The 22,244-nt window shown below is 37.4% G+C and overlaps 1 protein-coding gene across 2 annotated transcripts in view; it reads left to right on the top strand.

Annotated features, from left to right (window-relative positions):
• The window catches only part of CNST (consortin, connexin sorting protein), a 53,963-nt gene that overhangs the window by 709 nt on the left and 31,010 nt on the right, over positions 1-22,244 (top strand). For both annotated transcript variants that reach the window (XM_074579943.1, XM_074579944.1), the window contains exons 2-3: positions 1,369-1,465; positions 15,214-15,651. In XM_074579943.1, the coding sequence (XP_074436044.1) occupies positions 15,264-15,651 (388 nt within the window). In that variant the 5' untranslated portion in view covers positions 1,369-1,465; positions 15,214-15,263. The remainder of the gene's footprint in view (positions 1-1,368; positions 1,466-15,213; positions 15,652-22,244) is intronic.

Raw genomic sequence — 22,244 nt, 5'->3', positions numbered from 1 at the left:
CAGGAGCTACGTATTTAGTTTGAGGTTTGCCCGGGTGTTTGACGGGAGGCTTTGATCTCCGCGTCTGCAGCTAAACAGTCACTTCGGGACTCGGTTCTTTGTATCGCCCCGCCGCCCTCGGCAGGTGCAGGATCCTGCTCCGGCAGATCTGCGACATCAGTCCTGGTGTCGCCTCCTCTCTGCCCGATACCGTCTGGCAATTACGTTTTAGGTAAAACCAGTAATTCAATAGCAGCGATGTTGTCCTTCCAACAATTTCCCTAATGCCTTAACAAGAAATAAGTTTAGGACCGTCTTCAAAACGTATTTAAGTGCCGCGAAACGGGTTCATCCTTCAGGGATACTGTGCTAAAACCTGTCGGTGGCAGGTGAGTGGCCGCGGTGTGATGGAGCTCTGGGGAAGGGGAGAAAATCCTCCCAAACGTGTTTCCCCGCTCCCTGCCTAGTTTGTGCAGAAGACAAAAGTGATCTGGCCATCACAGAGTAGACTGGTCTGCAAATTAATCGCTAGACGATGTGTTTTTGTGCAAACTGCTTAATTTCTTACATCTTGTTTCTCCTTAAAGTGAGAAATTAACATGTGCCTACTTACTAAACAAAGTCATTTTGAGTGACGTATCTCTATTAAGCAGAACCTGGGACAGAAAATTGTGGGTTTGCTATTTTCTGTTTGGTGGATCTGCATGTGGCATAAAGAAGGGCTGGGCTGAATTTAGGAAAGATTGCAGATGCCTGTCGAATGCAGCAGTTCTACATATCTGCAATTTATTTTTAAATACTCTACTCTTACACTGAGCACTGTAATAGTCTTCTGTGTGCCTTAAGGGAAATGGACAGACTGTTCAGCTGGATGATGGGATAGACCTCAATCCATTTTTAAACTGGACTTAATGTTTTTAATAGCTTTTTTTCCCCTCTTACTAATTAGTCTGATAATTCAGTAATTCATAGGACTTTTAGAACATCGAGCAGAACTTGGTTTTCTTAGAGCAAGTGTTTAGTAGTGTCCTAATTCAGCATTCCTTATCAAAGTTTGTTGATAGCTATGTCCACAGAAAGGTTAGGTATAGCTACTATATTACCATGTTGTATTCCATATATTTTAAGGTTACTTAAAGAATTTTGGAATTTTTTGTTGCTGGTCAGAGCACTCAGGAGTGCTAGGGTCATCTTTGAATGGGTTGTTGAGAGTAATTGAGATTATTCAGAGGAGTGTTTGCTAAGTAAAGACAAAATACCTTGACATGCTTCATACACTAGGAAGGATACACTTTTTCTTCATATTTTTGTTTACTTTAGCTTAGCGCTTGCCTGCATTGAACCATAGATGTCTATAGGATAAATTTATGATTGTTTTTTCCCCCCTAGAACTGACTGATACATACTGAATCTTGCATGCATAAATGACTACCTCTTTCTGACCTGGTCATTATCCTTGAGGAACTGTCGAAGCATTAGGAAAATGGTAAGTTTTGTACATTTTTGTTAAGAACTTAGGATGCAGAAAGTTGTTTAATACATTAAAGTGTATCCCAATGGCATTTGAACAGTATTTTTAAGTTAATGGCTGAATGTGGCATATATTTTCTAGTTTAATCCAGCTATTGTCACATGCAAACATTTGAATTTGCAGTCTTACCTCATAGAGTCTTATGTCTTTGTGATTTAAGTGCATTGTTGGGTGCTCTGAAATTATTGTTTCCTCCTAATTATTGTTTTTCAAAATAAGTCGGAGAGGGAATCAAAAGGGTTACCTGTTTAATTGGATTCCAGCCTGTGCTTGAACCAAAAGAGCTCATTAGTTGTATGGGTCAAAAAGATCACTAAAGAGATATTTTTCTTCCTGATGGTTCTAAATGTCTTTTGCATTTGCTTTTATTTGGCTTAATTTAAAATTATTTTTATAAGTTAAAGCATTAGTCTTTTAGTATTGGGGTTTTTATTTATTATTTGTTTATTAATTTAGTATTATTTGTATTAACTACTTAGCCTTAGTAAATATTGACAAGCATTTCTAAGTAAGGGGGAAAACTGGAGTAGTACATACATTTTGAGCTCAGTTTTTCAAACTCTCTTGCCCATACTTCATTTTAAGTACAAATTCAGTAGGATTCCCATGTTGCACAAAAAAATCCAAGATTTGCAGGATCATAATTTTTCTTGCCCTGGTAGTGATACTTATCATTAGAGTCTCCTATTTGGCTCAGAATACAGATTAAGTTTATTAGTATATAATTGTTTCAGAAACTCCATATCTTTCTATTTTATTCACCGTATCCCATTTTATCATTGTAAAATTTAATCTTAAGATTTAATATTATTTTTTTTAATTATGCATAGGTTGATAGGCTTACCTGTTATGCAGTTACCATTTTCACTTATTTTACTCGGCATACTTCACAAATCTTGTCGTAATATTTTGGATGGTGACCAAGGACAGTAGGAGTGGTAAGAGATTTCTTCAAAAGTGCTGTAAGCGCTGTGCACTCCGGAAAGTAGTCTCTAGGAAAAATTATTTTTTAAAAATTAATTAGCGAGTAGCCTCATTCTTTTGTCCTACTCCCTTGGCATCACTGTCCCCCGCTCCAAGTCCATACATGCACAAAGGAAACATAACAAGAACTGAAGTAGCATTGAATCCTATGCCACAATCTGGTTTGAGATCCAGTAAATTTGCAACCTGTGGGTTGTATTGGACATCTCCCTTCTAAGTGAAAATCGGTCTTTATAATGAGGTCAGCAGTTTTGTATTTAGAGCCACTATGCTCTGTAAACCTTAACTTACTGTTTTTCTATGTAAAATCTGTTGACAAGAAAAAATGGCTTGATACTTGAATTTGAGGGGTTGGGTGTAGGTTTTTTGCTGTTTGGCCAAGCTATTAGTTGTAAGGGAAATAAGAATCCAAGGTTCCTTGGAAGCCTGCCTGCTCCATGTGACAGCGTAGCTTCCCGCCTAGGGCTGAAAAGGTCCATTAAAAGTGAGCTAGATCAATTGTGCAGATCACTAGAGAGTGAGTGCTCAGCTACCAATTAAGTGAAACTATCAAGTTAGTTCTCCTTTGAGATCATTTCTGAGTACTAGGTGTATGGTCACATATGTTAATATAAGCTTATTTGAAAAAAAAATTATGTTAAACCACTCCTCCTTTGCTATTTTTGTGTTGTAATAACATGCTGTTTAATAGGAAGACATTCTCACACCAGGTGCAGATTGACTTTGCAGCCTTACAAATGCAGCAGCAAAGTTTACAACTGACAAAAGAGACATTCAGCACAAAAATAAACATTTTTAAGTGAGCTGATGCCTTGAATTCTGTCCCTACTGATGCTAATAATAGTGTCCACATCTTATTTTCCCTTATTAACACTAAGCAGCAATATTTTTGACATTTTCAGTGGTGAGGCAAAGGGTTCTGTAGCATGAAGACTGTTGCATAAGCTGTGTATTGTATGGCATTTTGGCAGGGGTACAAACTTTCTCACTCTGTGCTATATCTGTTCTGTGTATACAAAGAAACTCAGTCCCTAGGGCTATCAATCTGGCGTCTTTCATCAGCACTAAATTTACTGCAAATATTTTTTGTGTGCATACAAAAAGTGCTATTAAACCTTTGCGGACAGGAGTAAAAACATTCATGTAGGTGCATCTTCTGCTTACCTCTCTTAGAATTCCTCCTCATTGAATTTTGATGAGCACATTCTGCTGACTCTCAAATTCACTCAGCCCATGTTTTTGTGTATATCTTGTCATAAGTATTTTGAATACTTTGGCAATGTTATCTTGCTTAAGAGCTTTTTTACTCTTTTTTAAAATTATTTATCTACTTACTGTTTCACTGTGATGTCTTTGAAAATGTGTTGCTAACTTATAAGGAAAAGCGTAGAGGAGAAATGATGGCAGTGTCAAATATTTCTGTAAAGACATTTTGGTGTGTTGTATTGCTAGCGTTTTAGGAACAGGGTTCCTTAGGAGCGTGAGGTGTTTTCTACTGTTGTTCAGTACACTGGTCCATCTGTCCAAACTGAATTTCTAACATGTGGCCTTATAATGTGAACTTTAACATCGCTTTTCTCCGTCCATGGAATTTATTTAATTTTCTTTCTTTATTTTGTTTGGAAAAATAATATTACACTGCAGGGCTAATAGAGATTAGCTCAAAATAGTTTTGGGATTTAAAAAAAACCAAACACCCAAACTAATCCTAGTATTTGTTTTATCTTTGTAATATGAGCATGATAGGAAGATTTTCAGGTTCGTTTGAGGAATACACCATTGAAATAATATGGAAGTTTGTAGTGCTCATTTTGGAGGTTCTTTCCCAGTGGTTAAAACTTGGAATTTTGTGTGCTTTTAGCCTCAAAGTAAGGGCATGATGATCTTACCGCTTCAGACCAACATTTCAGATGGACCTGCATCACGGTTCAGGTTTTGTTCATTTTGTTGTTATAGTGTTACGGCTGACTAGTGGCAAAATAAACAATTCGGGGCACATCTCTCCTGAAACTTAGAAGTTTTTGAGTTGTTCAGTAATATTTTGGTATCTTCCTTTGTTCATGTCTTTATAAAATAAAGTGACATTCACAGTGCAGAGCTTACACATTTGATACCGGGAAGATTTTATGACAGCTGGCATATAAAATTACCCTTTATCCAATGTTATTTTGGTAGCTGCTTATTTTCTTATCTGATTTTCTCTCTTACTCATGGAAAACTATTGAAGTCTACTACGTTAGCACTGAAATATGACATCATTAGTACAAAGAGAACTAGTAAGCTTTCGATGTCTTAATAGGCTGTAAATCTCATCCTGTTTTGGTATCATTTAAACTACATTGGTTTGGGTTTTAAGTGAAATTAGTTTTTACTCTCTTACAGTACTGATGCTAAGTTTTATTAATGTTAGTGATATTTGGGATTTTCTAATGGAAATATGCTTTTTTTAATGGAAACTACTACTTAAAGTGACCTTGATAATAAGAGTTTTCTGAAAAACTGATCTAAAACAAATTAGATCTCTGTTTATAGACTCAGGTATTACAAACATTCTAATTCTAATAGAAAAACAGATAACTGTGCTTCAGAAAACCTCTCTAAGATCTATTAATCAAAAGTATGTGTAAATTATTAGCGACAGCTCATACAGCCAGCATCTATTTACACAGTTAGAGCTGAAATGAATTACCTTAATAACTTCCTGTTGGAAAGGGGAGAGTTGAAACAGCACTCAAGGCTAAATTCACCACTGGGTTTAAGTGATCACAGCTTCATTAACTTCAATAAGTTTACACCAGTGATTAATTTTGGGGGGATCGTGATTTGTTCAACATAGGCCTCTTTTGGTTTATATGTAATTTAGTTCTCATTCATGCATTTAAGGGCAAAAAAAACTTAACCAAAATCAAGTTTTTATACCTCTTTACAGTGGTAAAGGGTATATGGTCCCCTTTACCAAAACATCTGCTTCACAGCTTTTTTTAATGTATTCATCTTTGTTAAATCCCTGTGAAATAAAGCAGTATTTTGTTGTTAAGAAATGTGTTAAAAGTGGGGTAACAGTTTGACCAACTTCATGGAGGAGGTTCAGAGTAAAGGAAGCATTTGATCTCAGTCATTTGTATCTGTCACTGAATAATGTAGAAGATAGACCATCCCTCCCTTCTGAAGTGTAGAACCAACTGATGCAACATTTTGGTAGAGCTGGTAGGTATTCTAATTTTCTAATGATGACAATTATTGAAGCTGTACAATTAGCTCTGTTCCTAATGAACCTTCTGGTTAGAGCTGCAGGTTTGATAACAACAGGACCACAAGTATGTAATACTTGCGGACAAGAATTGTTTTGAAAATTTTATGGACAGATTTCCATTCTGTTTGTGGTTGCTTCTGGGCTTAATATGATTTAGGATCTAACAGAATATTTTGACCATGCTATTTTTCTTTGTATTGATAGGGGCTATAAAACTTCCTCATCCCTCAGGTGTAAATTATGAAATTCAATCTCACTATGAAGTTCAACTGCCAGAAAGTCTTGAACACTCTTCAGTTTCTTCAGATGGGCAATTTTTAGATAATTGCCTCGTTCTTCTTGCATCTCCATTTCAAGGGACTGTATTCTGTCACTTCCGCCTTTTCATATATGTTTTAAGTTGTTACCTGAGACTGTGAGGGATTTTACATCATTGTGAGGTTTTTTAGCTACCTCTTATGAGGTGGTAGGATGTATCAGCTTTCTCGTGTCCTGGTAAAGTAAAGATTTGGATAAGAGTGAGCTGAGCTGATTAGTTCTCATCAAAATAGTCTGTACTGATTTGCAGGACCTTTTTTTCTTTTTTTTTTCCTCCCTCCCTTCCCTGTAATAAAAAAAAATACTGATCCTAGAAAAGATGCCTAAATTTGTCTTTGCTTTTAATTTTTGTTACACTTGGTAATCAAACTTGTGCACATGTTCTGAAGTGTAACAACAATCTCTGGGAGTCCTTCAATTAGAATGAAAATATAAAAATCAAAAAAGGCAAATTACTTCTCCTCATAAGACTTAAAAGGAGATTCATGCATCCCAAGGTAGGACCAGTTACTCGTATGTTATTCCTGACCAATGTTTGTCTAGACTCATATAAAAGTGCTGCAGTGATGGGAGTTCTCCATCCTCCTGCCTTTCTACTGCCTTTCTTACCCCTACCTGAGATACATTCTGGTGTTTTGCTGCAGACAAGAACAAAAAATGAACACATCCAATGGTAAGGTCTCCTTTTGTTCCTAGCCTATTCAGTGACATTTATCCTAGTGAAGCTTGAGACCCAAAACTTCTTGGGCACTTGAGGACTGATTATCGTGTATTTTGAATCCTGAAAAAGAGCTTGTTTGTGTGAAATATTGTTGTATGTTCTAATAAAAGATACTATTTGTTCCGAGACAAACCTCTTGTACTTGGCTGCTGACTGAAACATGTTTTTGTAGCAATGTTAAATATGGAAGAGTAGATTATGCCTGGCAGTATATATTTATCATTGTTTATTAAAGCTGTGAATAAGCAGTATGACTAGGAAGCTTAGAAGTTGAAAATAGCATGTGGAATTTCCTCTCAAAACCTCACTATTCCTGCTGTTTATAGATGTAAAGATCATTGTGTCTTAAAACGGCACTGCCACTTGAGAAATGTCACTTCAATGTCAGAAAGTGCTAAACCACCAAAGTGTTCACGCTCAGACATTTTTCTAAATTCAGTGAAATTAAATAAACCACTCCTGTGTTTGAATGCTTCTTGGAGGACAACAACTTAACATATTTGAAGAGATACACCTCCTAAACCACCTGTCTGACACAGAAGCAGAAAACGTGTATAAAGGTATTTTTACCCCTAATACATTATTTCAAAGCCGAACATAGGGTAAAATGAACAGTCAGGATGATGTTAATGAGATTCTCTCATAGCGAGGCTATCCAGTAATGGGATTGTATGTAAGACTATCTTGTGAAATGATAAACTACTAGTGAGTCCTTGCTATAAGACACTACAACAGCACAGTAATTTTTTTCTGCGGAGGTGTCGGGTTGGATAATGGGGGTATATGTATAAATATTCTTATTTCGCTTACTTTAGAAACAGCAGCATTCCAACCATTAAATGTTGCACAATGTAGAGCAGAATTCTGCTAGCTGGAAGTGGTCTGGCTTTGTGAGACCATCATAGCTAAATGAATTGCCTACCTTCTTTATCTGCTGTCTCTTTCCTTCTGCAGCAAACTGTGTGATAGTTAAATATGTCTTCTGCAACTAGTACTTTTCTCTGGGTTTTGTTTTTTTTTTTCTCTGCTGTGGTGAGGCAAGGGCACTCTGAAGAAATCTGTTGATAATATTCCAGGTTTCTTTACGTGTATCTTGACTTCAACATTAGCAGAAGCAGCAAACAGTTGTAGAGAAATTGCACTTGCAGTTTCCCAAAAGGACATATGGGCTTTTTGTTTATTAGCTCCCGTAACAGCATAGTAGGCATTGTCCGTTTCTTGCAAGGCAATGAACTCATAATGGTATGTTGTATGTAGTTTTAGATAGTGCCATGTAGCTACTCTGTCATCTAGAGTTTCCTCTCCATTGCTGCATCTTCATTTTGTTAGCGTTCCTGAAGATCAACGTTCTTCCTTGTATGCAGAAATCAGTGTGCAATAATAAGAATTTGCAGTACATGTTTTGATTGTATATGACCGTGATAGTTTTTACTTTGGCTTGTGTTAATTTGTAGAGGATGATTTATCACTATGAAATGAGATACTAACATTTAAATGCAATCTTGTAACGTGTCTTTACACCATCTTTACACCAGCTATCAGAAAGATCAACAGATTTTTTCTTTTTAAGAAATATATGGGTTAGGCTTAGTCATTCTTTAAATTTTAGTGTTTCTACAATTTCGCTTTTTTGCAGTTGTGGTAGAAGCATCAACTCTGTAAAGATAATGGTTTTAAAAAAATCCAGTTTCCTTTTCACAGAATCAGTGTGAATTTTTTTTTCTCTAGGACTTGTGAAGCTGCACGTATTTAAAATTAAAAAAAAAAGAGGCAAAAACCTTGCAACAACTAAGAAAATTAAATTCCCTTAATCCTAGGTACTATCTATTTTTTACCTGTCATTAAACCTGAGACGTGCTTAATTTCTTCTTTAAAAGATGGGGATTCCGCAACATCTGTAGAGAGCCTGTTTGGTTGTTTATGTGGCAACCTTTTCTAGGCTGAATAACTGTTACTGCATGTAGAGAGGGAGAGACAGCACTAAAAGAGATTCTCTTATTTGTGTACATCTTTTTTGTGTGTATGTGGTGCACAAAACAAAAATACTTGGCTGTAATTGATTAGCGCCTGGTAGGACATAATGAATTCTCTTGTGCCTGTAACATTTGCTGTGTTATATCTCAGGAGAAAAAAAACCACTCGGACTCACGGTCAGTTTTCTGTTTGGTATCTCTTTATGAGATGCTTTTCATCAGAACAGAGTGACTGGTTAATCCCTATTTCATATAGATGTGTTTAGTTTATTCTAAAAGATACAATATGTTTTGTTTGTCTTAGTGAATTTCATGTGATTCCTTTTGGAGCACTTACTGCTACAATTAATTTTGAATTAAATCCTAAAAAATACTTACGACTACTTCTAACTGCAGATTTTATATAGCTATTGTGTGTTATCATCGAAGTTAATGAAAAGATTGAGTAGAAGCAACACTGGGAACCAAGCTGAAATGCCCATTCAATTTGAATAGAACAATACAGGTGATAATGGGGAAACTAACTTCCAAAGAATTAAGACTTAAATTTCCCTAATTAACATAGAATAATTAAGTGGCATGAAAATGAGAGAGGGAAGATAGTGTCTTTGGCAGAGGAGCTATATGAAGGCAGTCAAATGGAATAAATAAATGATTTGCCATGAGTTTTTTGAATGTTAGAACCTTTTTAGCCTTTTGCCGGCAGATACGGTGTTATGATCTTGGTCTGTTCTGTAAGATACTTCTGAGATCAGTAAATGAAATACTGTGCTATATATTCAATAAGCATTCACAAAACCCACCAGCTTACCAGGATAGAGGAGCTGTGTTAGTATAAGGGTTTGCGGGAGGGTTGTGTTGTTTGTTTGTGGGTTTAGTTTGGCGTTTTTTTAATGCTCTTCAAATTTCAGCTCTGCCAGGTCAGGAAAGATCCCAGTTCTTCCCTTTTTTTCAGAATACAATCCAAACAACTGTATTTAAGGTTATGTTTCCTTAGTAACGATAGATGGAAGAAAGGCTCTGTACATACACAAAAAAGAGCAACTAAAAAGTTGTTGAAATTATATAAAATTATATGAAGTACATGAAAGAGAACACTGAAGAGCATGGGCTTTTAAAAATTGAAATTGATTTAAAATAGAAGTGAGTACCATGATATTTCTGTAATATACATAGGTTGTCCTAAAGCAAACAAACATACAACTAATTTCTTCAATACAGACTTGTCTTTTAGCCACTTGGCAAGTATTTTCCATCTTATTTTTGATTTGTGCTATAATCACCATGATTATATACGTCAACTGCATGAATCTGTGTGGCAAGTGGAACTGAAGCACTTTCATTCATTGGCACCTTTTAACAGAGGTTCTACTCAGTGTTAGCTTTTATTTCAATTTTGGGCAACCAGTGAAGGAAGGAAGGAAGGAAAGATGTGCCTTGGAAGAAACAAACATTTTCTCTTAGTATGTTTGTGTGTACAGTTCATTTCAGTGGCAAAACAGTATATGCAGTAACTGCGTCTTAATGGTCTGTTACATATAGTTCAAATTTTAATTCTGTTTTTGTTTATAAATAAGTGTTCTACTTGTGTTTTAAAACAGAGCTAAAATTCATTCTCACAGGATTTAGCTTCACTTTGGTACCTGCCTGGTGCTTGATAAAGCCAAAATGAACAGCATATAGCAACATTGAAAACCAGGAAGGAAAAGAAGTTTCATCTCGGGGGGGGGGGGGGGGGGCGGCACAGGGAGGAGGGGATCCTTTTAAAAGATGAAGGACGAGACTGTTCTAAACTCTTTGAGCTAGGTCTTTCTGGATTTTCATTCTCTGAAGAGTCATAAAGGTTGTAGAAAGAAATAGTTTTTTCAGGTCTACTTTTATTTGTAGAAATACTGAGTTTCAATCAATAAACAAGAAACGTTGATCCGTGCTAGCTGCAGAAGCTCTCCAGCCTCTCAGCTAGAGAGCAACTATCGTTTTAGCCACATGTTAAGAGGAAATGAGTTAATATTTTCTATCAAAATGTTAGCTTCCTCTATAGAAAATGTCACTAGTCAAAAGCTTCTTTTCCTCATTTTGCACAATCTAATAGGAAACACCTTGTTCAAATGCATCCAAGATTCTGTTTCCCTGTGACAGCTGTTGAAAGGATAAACTGTTGTCTACTGATAGAAGCAAGTGAGTGGTGGTAGGACATCCTGATTTTTAATTATTGCTGTTAAAACTAATTCCTTGTTGGGTTTGGGCAATTTACTTCAACCTCTATTTCATATGCTAGGAAGAGTAAGAAGTGAACCTTTCAAATTTAAAATGTGTTTGGGATTATTATTTTTTTTTTTACTGATTTAGAACACTTATCATCAATAAATCATCATAACTATAGTGTGGCTGTCTGTAAATAGTGTCTTCCAGTTCTGATTCTTGCTGGTCTTATTAAGGTCTGTCCTCCCTTTAACCTTTCATTTTTTGTTTAACTCGCTTTGAGAGAAAAGGGCTTGATTAAGGAGCATCCTTCTAATGAACAGATGCATTCTCCAGTTACCTCCTCTAGAGTTCCCTTCTTTGTCTTTCTGGTGCTCAAGCAAAGCCAATTCTCTAATTTGGTTGCCAAAGAAAAGTATGACTTATGTCTCTAGTGTACAATTCATTATTCTTCTAGAATATAATAGAGATTTCAGTTGGAAGGAACCTATAATGATCATCTGCTAAGGACATTGTCCAAATGCCCCTTAAACGCTGTTAGGCTTGGGGCATTGACCACCTCTCGGGGAAGCCTGTTCCAGTGTTTGACCACCCTCTCAGTAAATAAATGTTTCCTAATATTCAGTCTAAACCTCCCCTGGTGCAGCTTATATATTATAGGAATGACAGTGGTTTTTGTTAGACTGGTATGGCTGGAAATAGAGAACAAATTCATGAGGTTGGAAGCAGAGATGGAGTTGTCCTAGTTGGTGATGACTTTTGCTTTTGTGTTGCCCAGCTCATGGAGGCTTGTCACCTTCTGCATGCTTCCCTGGAACTCCTAAAACAGTCTTCTTGACAATACTGGCACACAGTCCTTGTAACCGCCCCTGGCAAACGCCTTTCCGATTCCTAATCTTTGCAGAGCATGTGCCGATTGAAGTATTATCTGAGGGTAGGTGCAGTTGCCCAGGTCTTGCCACTCCTGTAAAACCAGTAGAACAGTATTTGATGGAGGAACCCAGGAATACTTGAGTGGAGGAGAAGTAAGCTTATACTAAGAAGGGGTAGACTACTACAGGTAACATTATTGTGCTTCCTGGCAACTGTTAGCTCAGCAAAATTTATGTTGTTTTAAGAATAGTCTTTAGAAATAAGCTCTTCAGGAATGCTAACAAAAAATATTTTGAGACAGGTGTAGAGGGCAGTCACAGAGGACCAGAATAATTGAAAGTCGTGAAAAAAGAGGAGTGGACAATTAAGAAGAGTTAATAAGGCTTTACTGGCTGTGCACCCTAACAGTTAGCATAGATGGTCAGCAGCAATTGTGGTAGCTGGTATGCATACGAGCACAGGATAGTTTCTATGCTGTCCTCTTCACCTCTGCACCCTTTTTGTTCCCTCCTAATCCCACAAATAGAAAAAGAAATTGAAAAAAATTTCAGAGTTTCCATAGATCAACTCTGCATATACATTTGACTTCAGAACATACTGTCTGAGTGAGTCCTTGGTAAAAGGAACATATGATTTATACCTGTTTTTCCCCCTCAGAACTAGCAAATTTGATTTTTAATATGAACATTTTAGTAAAGAATATTTTAAACCTTGTACAAAAAGCAGATACAGGAGGAGTTTTCTCTTCGTGATATGGCCTGCGTCTAATTAACGATCCCACCATTCACAGTCATAGAATCATATGATGGTTAATGTTGGAAGGAACCTCTGGAGATTGTCTAGTCCCCCTCTACCCCTCCCCCCTGCTCAAAGCAAGGTCAGCTAAAATGTGTTGCTCAGGTCCATGACGAGATGGATTTTGAATACCTCCAAAGATGGCAGCTCCACAACCTTTTCTCAGCAGCCCTGTTCCAGTGTTCAGTTCGGGCAATCTGTCACAGTGTTCAATCATCCTTACACGTAAAGCTTCTTTTATGTTTCAGCAGAGTTTCTTGTATTCAGTTTGTGACTGTAGCCTCTTATTCTTTCACTGGATGCCGCTGAGAAGAGTCCGACTCCATCATCTTTATTTGCTCTTATCACATTTATGTATGTTGATTTGACCCGCTCTGAGCCTTCCACGTGCTGAACAATCACAACTCTCTCAGCCTTACCTCCTCAGTCACTTTCGTGGCTCTGTGCTGGACCTGGACCAGTAAGACCATATCTATCTTGGACTGGGGAACCCAGAACTGGATCCAGGTGTATCTTGTCCGTGAGTAGAAAGGAAGGATCACCTCCCTTGACCTGTTCTTCCTAATGCAGCCCAAGAAGCTGCAAGGGTGCATTGATGGCTCATGGTCAGTGATTGTCCACCAGGACCCCCAAGTCCATTTCTGCAGGGCTGCTTTCCAGCTGGGTGGTCCCCGATGTGTATTGGTGCATGGGGTCATTCCTTCCCAGGTGCAAGACTTTGCATTTCTCCTTGTTGAACTGTGTGAAGTTCTTGTCAGCCCATTTCTGCAACCTGTTGAGGTCCCAGCGAATGGCAGCACAACCATCCGGTGTATCATCCGCAAACTTGCTGAGGATTGTCTCTGTCCATCACCCATATCATTCATGAAGAGGTTAAACAGTACTGACCTCACTGTCAACCCCTGGATGCATATCACTAGTGACTGGCCTCCAGCTGGACTTCATTTGGCTGATCACAATGCTCTGGGTCCAGCTGTTCAGCCAGTTTTCAGTCTGCCTCAGTGTCTGTTCATCTAGCCTGTACTTCGTATGCTTGTCTGTGAGGATGTTATCGGAGACAGTGTCGAAAGCCTTACCAAATTGAAGGTAAACAGCATCCATTGTTCTCCCCTCCTCTGCTGAGCCAGTCACCTCTTTGTAGAAGCCTATCAAGTTGGTTAAGCACGATTTACCCATCATAAATCCACACTGACTACTCTTGATGACCACCTTGTCCTTCGTATGTTCAAAAATGGTTTCTAGGATTACTTGCTATATCACCTTCCAGGGATTGAGGTGAGGCTGAGCAGCCTGTAGCTCCCTGAATCCTCCTTCTTGTCCTTCTCTAAGATAGCACTGATATTTTTCTTTTTTCCAGTCCTTTTACTAACTACAAAGCTTGTGGAGAAATAATTTTGGGAAAATCTTTTTAGTAATCTTTAACAGAAATATGTTTCTGTGTATGAAGGAAAATCTACGTATTCTCTAAGGCATTTTTTTCCATTTTTCTGCAAATTGAATTCTTCTAGCAAGTAAAATGAAACATTATCTTGCATATTTAGCAAGTGTGTGTTTCAGTTATTTCAGTTGTATATACCAGAACATAAGACTGAAGAAAGCCTGGTGAAGACAGGTTTCCTAAAATGCCTTTTTATTTAAAGGAAAGGATAGGAAGTGGCTGTAGGAGGCTTGTCTAAGCTCTTCTATAATACAAGAGTGCTTGCTGATTTTTGGCTTTGCTATTTAAAATATACGAGCTAGATCTAATGCGATGTAGATAATGGAGCTGTATTTCATTTGTATAGTTGCTAAGTTAAACCAGCAGTATCACCATGCTTCTAAAAGCTGAAGATAGCAACTGATACAGTAACAGTCCTGTATAAGTACCCTTTTTTTTTCTTGTGAATATGCATCTAATTGCAGCATTGATTAGAGTTGCATGTTCACAAAAAGGGAAAATTGACCCCTGCTGAGAGTAGGTGGTGGATTAGGATTTTTTTATTAACAAACCATCTGCTTCTGTGTATACTGAAGACGTGTTGAATGTTTTCTTGAAAATAAAGTGACAATCTGAGTCAATAAACAGGTTCTACTTGCATCTAATTCCTGTAACAGAGTTAATCTATCTGCATATTTGATGTGATACCATCACTGACAGAATTAAAAGTTGTTCTGCTTTTATTCCTCCCTGGCTTATTTTTATTTCAGGCAAACTATGATCTTATGTGACAAGAATGCTTTTGTTTTAGCCATGGATTTAAAGGGGGCAGGTGGGGGTGGTTTCTGTTTATCTTTTTATTTTTCTCGTTACCTCAGCTGTAACACTGTGAACACTGCTGTAAAGATCAGCTATGCTATTGGCCAGGTAACTGGAACTGATTATAATTGGATAAAAATACAAGTTTATAGACAGCTTTTGAATGTAGATATGCCTTGCTTTAAGACTTACACTGGGGCAATGGATTAATGTTTGAAAGAATTTCCCTGTACTTTTAAACTGTATCACTAGGCTAATATGATTCTTTATTGGCGGGCATTAAGTACGAGGTTATTTATCCATTATAATATACATATTATAAATGCTGCTTCTGGTTTTATATTTTAGGTCTAAAAATATTTGGAGGGAGAATAAGTGTTTCAACAAGTAACGCTCTAATGGATGACAGAGAATTTCCACCAAATGATCTACAACTAGACTCAAAGGACAGTTTTCCTGCTGACTATAGGGTGGAGAGTTTGGTATCTCATTTGGTTTCTTCAGCTGATGAAAATGAAAATCAACTTGACAATGATGGGAATGAGGTTCTGACCAGTAGTAACATTACTATGGGACGACAGAATAAAGGTGAGCAGGACAGCATCAATAATAATGAGAATATGGACAGTGGAGACTGTACCCCAAGCTGTAAGGAAGGTGAGATTGAGAGGAGATCTGTAAATGTCCATATGGACCCCCATCTGGAGGAAAAGCCTATTACAGAAAAGCATCCAGGTGGAAAAAGAAGTCCAAGAAGCAAAAGAAGCTCCACTAAAAAATCTAAAGGTAAGTTATAAAAAAATATTTTTGCTCTGCATACTTAAAATAATAACACCATCGTTCTAATCCATGAACTAATAAGAGAGATATATTTTTGTTGTCATACTAATTATTTTAAAAATTTCAGTAAAGTTTGGGAATTTTTGGGTTGGTTTTTTTTTGGGGGTGGGGGGTGTCCCGAACTGTTAATTGTCCTAAATCAGATTCAATTCTAGATGTTTTCACTTTCTGTATTTCAGTGTTAGCTATGTAGCAAATTGAACATACCAAGGAAGCACAAGTAGAAGGAGACTTTCAGTGTGGAAATTGGGCTGACATCCAAATCAGAATAGCCAGAAATTCAGGCAATATGATTTTGTTCATTTGAATGTTGTGCTCTAGTGCAAGAATGATCCAGTGTCAAGATTTATAGTCTTGGTATGATACCAAATAGCTTGATCTTGGCCTGCTGTCATCAAAATTTACTTATGTTCTTCAGTGCTTTTAATAGATAGTCCTAGGATATGCATTTGAGTAATGAGGTATTCAGCAAATATGGTTCTACTTTTCCTTTAGATCTTTTGCATATGACTTGGATAAGGAAAATGTAAATGTTTATTACGTGTTCTTATTTGAGATGCTTCTTCTCTTTTTGAATGAGTAGGGTTTGTCTGCATCAACACAATGTGTTATTATATTAGGTTTTTGCCATAAATCATAAAGCTTATGTGTCATAGTGCTGCAAATATATTAATTAAAATCAGTATATCTTTGAAAGTTGCTTGAAACAACTGAATCATGCCTGCTTTTTTTTTTTTTCCCTCCCCATTTATTTTTTTTTTTGGTCTAAAGACTGAGAACATGGGAAACTTGGCTACTTAAAATAGATAGTTTTAAAATACAGTTTTCATGCTATGTGGCAAGTCTTTTATGGCCTAATCTGAAAACTGATGACGATCTTAAAGGATTAAAAAATAGGTAAAGAAAGGAAAGGAAGAAAGCCTTGCGTTCCGTATCTTGTATTTAAAGGCAAAATCTAGAAGAGAAAATTTATATCTTCTAGTATAGATAAGAGGATCCTGAAATCTTTCATTACAGGAAGAATGAGTTCTTATTAAATGATGCAGAAAGTCATTAAGTATATATTTCAACTGTAGATTTGATGTCTAAAAATAGAAGAAAATACTTAATTAAAACAAGAGATTGGCAGAAGTAATTGAGAACCAGTCCTCTGTATGATGGGAATAACAAAAAGCAAGTTGATGAAATGCAATACAGACATGTGGACAGAAGTATCTGAAGCATGATGAGAGGAAGAAAAGGAGAAATTCTCCCAAACAGTGGAAGTTAAACTCCGCCTGTATTCTCTCTCCATTAGTTTGTATTCTTGTTGATAAATGCAATCAGCTGATTGAGAAGTACCACAAAACGAGCTGTGCACAGTAGATGGCAATTTTAAGGCAAAAAGCAGAAAGCTGAAATATAGAAAATTTCATGGAAAAATGAGGAGATGTAAAAAACCACAGCAGAGAATTTCCTGCTTGCAAAACTCATTTAAGAGTTTTGTTGAATTCCTATGAACAAACTCTTACTACTTATTAATAAAGAGTATTGACTGTTATAGAAAGATCAAAATATAAAATTACATTGTATCTTGCGTTGCTTACCGGTGATTTACGTTTACCTTTTTAGATGTTATCATATGATGGTTCTCCTGTTTTCACACAATGCAGTGATTGTGTCACAATTTCTTGATGTTGTAAATGTCTTTATTTTAGTGAGAATCTTCCTTTTAATTTTTAACACCAGCTATTTTAAACAATTCCTGAGTACCCCTCTACATAAAAGAATCATACAAGCTTTCTTGTCTTTGTACCAACTCAGAGATAAACGAGAGAATAATCAAACCAGAGTGGAAGATCCCTGAGTGGGTGACAGCAGAGTGTCACAAAAGCAAGCCGGAATCACAAACTAAATACTTGCATAGCATGTATTATGGTGATATTTTTTAATTTTATTTTTAACTATTGAGGAATCATGGACGAGTTGCTTTGACTCGTAGCTAAAGAAGGGATTTATGTATCTTCTCTTTCCCTCTAAGCAAACCTGTTAGGGTCACTGTTAAATGTTGCCATTCTGGAAAAGATTATATTTGACTTAAAAAGCATGGGTCATATTCCTTCTCTTGCTAGTGATTAAAGCAATGAACCTGGAGTATGGAAAACTGCATTTTACTTAGTTTCATTTATTCAGGACTTGCTCAGCAGAAGATTGGTGATCATTAGAGAAGCCCATCTTCCACTCTGGACATGTTTTTACTTTAGAAGCAAGAGCGAGTACTCGCACTTGCAATGCAGTTGAAACCCTCTAAATATTTCCTTATAAAGCATAAACAGTTATAAGTATTTGATTACTATGTTCATTTATATGCTTGCAATGCGTTGGAACTAGAATTATCTTAGCTCCTACAGTCAGTTGACTGAGATGCAAAATTAAGAATCACCATATTTGGTTGAACATTCCCCTAGTGCAGTATCCTTCCCCTGAGAGGGGCCAATAGAGGATGGGTAGGTAAGAGTGTAAGGACAGGGCAAAGGGGTAGTGATCTCTTTGTGTCTTCTCCTTGTCATCGGCAATTTTCCATTCAGGACTTCCCCAAGTAGGAGTTGGTAGGCTGCAGTAGCTTACAGTGAATTTGTCACCTGACTTGCAGTTGTTTTTTGAGTCCATTTTGGTGTCCTGGAGTCAGTAGTTCCAAGATTTCACCTATGCATTGTTTGAAGAAGCACCTCCTTTTAATACATCTATAGCAGCATCAAGAGAGGTAAATTGACAAGTCTATAGCTTCCAGATCCCAAATGTCTCTCACATTCTTTTTGTATACTAATAATAGTTTTGAATAGATTATGATTCTGTCCCCTTAAGGAGGACACTGATGATCAAAGAAGTGATAGAAAATTAAATTGACAAATTTAAACTTTGGTGATTATTCACACTTGGATTCCTTGTAATGAATCATACTAACTTTAGTGCAGTAGAGATAGTGATTCATGAAGTATCATCTGCTTCAATGTATTTTTGTAAATATGGACTTCAAATTATTCCTGTTCTCTGAAAATAATTTCATCTTGTTTGAAAAGATAGTCCTGGCATAACTAGTGACTTAATATTGTAAAATCACACTGTGTCATTCTTGTTTGCAGGTAGCATGGTAACTTGCACTTAATCATTTTTCCCCAAGTTAAATTTTGCAACATACACTTTTCCTGTAAATTATTCAACTTATTTCTTGAAACAGCATGAAGGTGGGGAAAGAAAGCATACGGGTTGGGATGAAACTGGTGTTGCAGCAAATTAAATATATGAATATAAATTGGTCAAATTATGTGAGAAGTCAAGCAATGTTATTTAGTGTTCTGTGCCTCACTAAAAAAGATTTTGAGCTTGCTTAGTTAGTTATATCTTTACTGCCAACACTTCTGTCTTAAAATCTCTTCTCTTAGAAATGAAATATTTTTTTAAAAAATTGCTAGTCTTTTTTTTGTCTTTTTGTTTCCCTTTTTCACTAGTTCTTGAATAAATCAGTCTGAACCAGCTTTCTGGTATTGAGTTCCAAAGAATGTTTAAAAAAGAGATTACCATATGTTTTCTGTACTAGAAACTTCTGTTACTGATGACTTAAGCTAATGCTACAGAATGTGAAAATTAAAATTCAATTAAAAAACACAGGACAATATCCATAATTTTATTTTGATAGCTTTATTTGATAGCAAATGGCTCATACTTGCACCTCTGACTCGTTCTCAGGCAGGTGGCAAGAGCTTCTTAATTTCATATACTTGCAGTACTGACAAAACAAAAAAAGGTAAGACTTATTGAGAAATGCCTTTGTCATTTTTGTTCACAAGGTCTGTCAAAATTTGAACTTTTTGCAAACTTGGGGCTGCTTCTGTGAACTCCTAGGGAAATTTTGAGAAAGTTTGCTTCTCCCTGTGTCTTAGGAACCATTGGCATACCCAGCTGGGCATGGAAAGATGTCAGTTGAAACCTCTGTGAGTCTGGCAGAGCAGAAACCTGAACCCAGCTCTCTGCCATGTTCTTAGTGAATGCTCTGGCCATTGGAGAGTTGATATCTTCTGTGGTTTTTCACGGTTTTTTTCATAGAGGCTTTGATTCCATTCTAGTATGGAACAATGTGTTTTTTAAAGAACAATGCTTTGCAAAGGGAAAAAACTTAATCCTTGCTTCTTAAAATATCAGAAATATATGTAAGATACCAGTCTTTAGTAAAAAAAAAAAAAAAATCTGCTTTGAACAGTAATATTGATTGATTCCAGGAAAAAGCAGTGTTGTGTGCCCTCTTCAATAACATGGAGAAAAAAAAAATAGTGATCTTATTTCATCATAAAGATGTTATAGGCTAGCATTACTAAGTGTTACTACCTCAAGAAAAGTTCCTGGTAAATAGTGCTGCTGAGTCACAAATGCTGTCTTGTGTTTAAAATAGAACAAGGTAGAATTAACCTGAATGGATGTAAGGCATTGCTTCGGAATCAGGGGAGTAATTTGAGGGCAGAATTTGATGCCAAGTGAGTGACAGCTTAACTATATGTAGGAATAATATGCGTTTTGTAAACTATGTATTAGCAACAATACCAGAATAACACTACAAAAAAGGTTTTTCATGATAGTTGCTATTGAGCATGTTTCAGTCAGTGTTCATGTTTTGATATGACAGGTGATTATTAACTACTTAATAATGTGCGGTTTGAAGTGACCTTTTTTTTTTCTGAGAGAAAAGGTTTGCCAGAACGTGTGGACCCTCTTTTCTAGTTCCGTGGTCATGTGCTGAACAGTAAGCTATATTTTTAAAGGCAGCCTTAATTCCATCTCTAAAAGTACTTCCTGGTTTGAGTCTTACATGCAGATATGTCTCTTTTTGCTTTTGGCCCACGGCAAGCCCAAATAAATACTGGAAAAGCAGAGACACACATTAATATTGAAAAAAATGTTAACACCTGTGTTTTGTCTGGCAATAAACCCTGTGAAAATAGCAACCCACAGAGATTATTAGTACTCCTGACCTGGATAGTTTACTTAATAAAGAGTTTAAAATAACCAAAAATAGAACAGTGGACCCTTCAGTGGAGAAGCTAATGCCTTTCTTAAGCCCTAAATCTTAAACCTGAATCATCACTACAGGCTTTCAGTTGCAATGAGCACAAGGGGGTCTGAAATATGCTGAGTGCCCAAGCTGTAGAAACAGAGTCAAAGTGTGATGGTTGCTTGAAACAGAGCCCCCACCTGTTCTGCTTTTAAATGATAACATGATTTTCAGAAAATGGCTGTAGTTGGGGAAGAATGACACACTCATCGTAACTTGAGTTTATAGAAGTTTATTGTGCATGTTTCAGTGGCCAAATTCTCTGAATTGTTTTTAAAAAATTATGTGATTATTTTTTTAAAAGTTCAGACCTGTGTCTTTTTTAACACCTTCGTCAGCGACATGGACAGTGGCATAGAGTGCACCCTCAGCAAGCTTGCTGACAACACCAAGCTGTGTGGGGCGGCTGACACGCTGGAGGGAAGGGATGCCATCCAGAGGGACCTTGACAGGCTGGAGAGGTGGGCCTATGCCAACCTCATGAAGTTCAACAAGACCAAGTGCAAGGTCCTCCATCTGGGTTGGGGCAATCCCAAGCACCGATACAGGCTGGGCAGTGACTGGCTTGAGAGCAGCCCTGAAGAAAAGGACCTGGGGGTGCTGGTAGACGAGAGGCTCAACATGAGCCATCAGCGTGCACTCGCAGCCCAGAAAGCAAATCGTATCCTGGGCTGCATCAGGAGAAGCGTGGCCAGGAGGTCGAGGGAGGTGATTCTGCCCCTCTACTCCGCTCTGGTGAGACCCCACCTGGAGTACTGCGTCCAGTTCTGGAGCCCCTACTACAAGAGAGATATGGACGTGCTGGAACGTGTCCCAAGAAGGGCCACAAGGATGATCAGAGGGCTGGAGCACCTCTCCTATGAGGACAGACTGAGAGAGTTGGGGTTGTTCAGTCTGGAGAAAAGAAGGCTCCGAGGAGACCTTATAATGGCCTACCAGTATCTTAAGGGGGCCTACAAGAAAGCTGGTGAGGGACTTTTTAGGATGTCGGGTAATGGTAGGACTAGAGGGAATGGATCAAAACTAGAGATGGGTCAATTCAGATTGGACGTTAAGAAGCAGTTCTTCACCATGAGGGTGGTGAGACACTGGAACAGGTTGCCCAGAGAGGTGGTGGAAGCCCCATCCCTCGAAGTGTTTAAGGCCAGGCTGGATGGGGCTTTGAGCAACCTGATCTAGTGGGAGGTGTCCCTGCCCATGGCAGGGGGGTTGGAACTAGGTGATGTTTAAGGTCCCTTACAACCCTAACAATTCTATGATTCTATGATAAATGTATCAAATTCAGTGTTATTTTATGGGGAAAAAAAAAAAAGTTTGTGAATTGGTGGAATAAACTGTAGTTTTCTGGTTACTCCTAAGATTGTGTGTTATAGGAAGCCATCATTTATTGCTTTTATTCACTGATCTTTGTGAGAAACTTGTCCAGTCCGTATATGGGTAATTGATTTCTCCCACT

Source organism: Larus michahellis, chromosome 3, assembly GCF_964199755.1.
Source record: "Larus michahellis chromosome 3, bLarMic1.1, whole genome shotgun sequence".
Lineage (NCBI taxonomy): Eukaryota > Metazoa > Chordata > Aves > Charadriiformes > Laridae > Larus > Larus michahellis.
The sequence above is the reverse complement of the archived record's forward strand: the minus strand, read 5'-3'. Positions and strand labels throughout refer to the sequence as shown.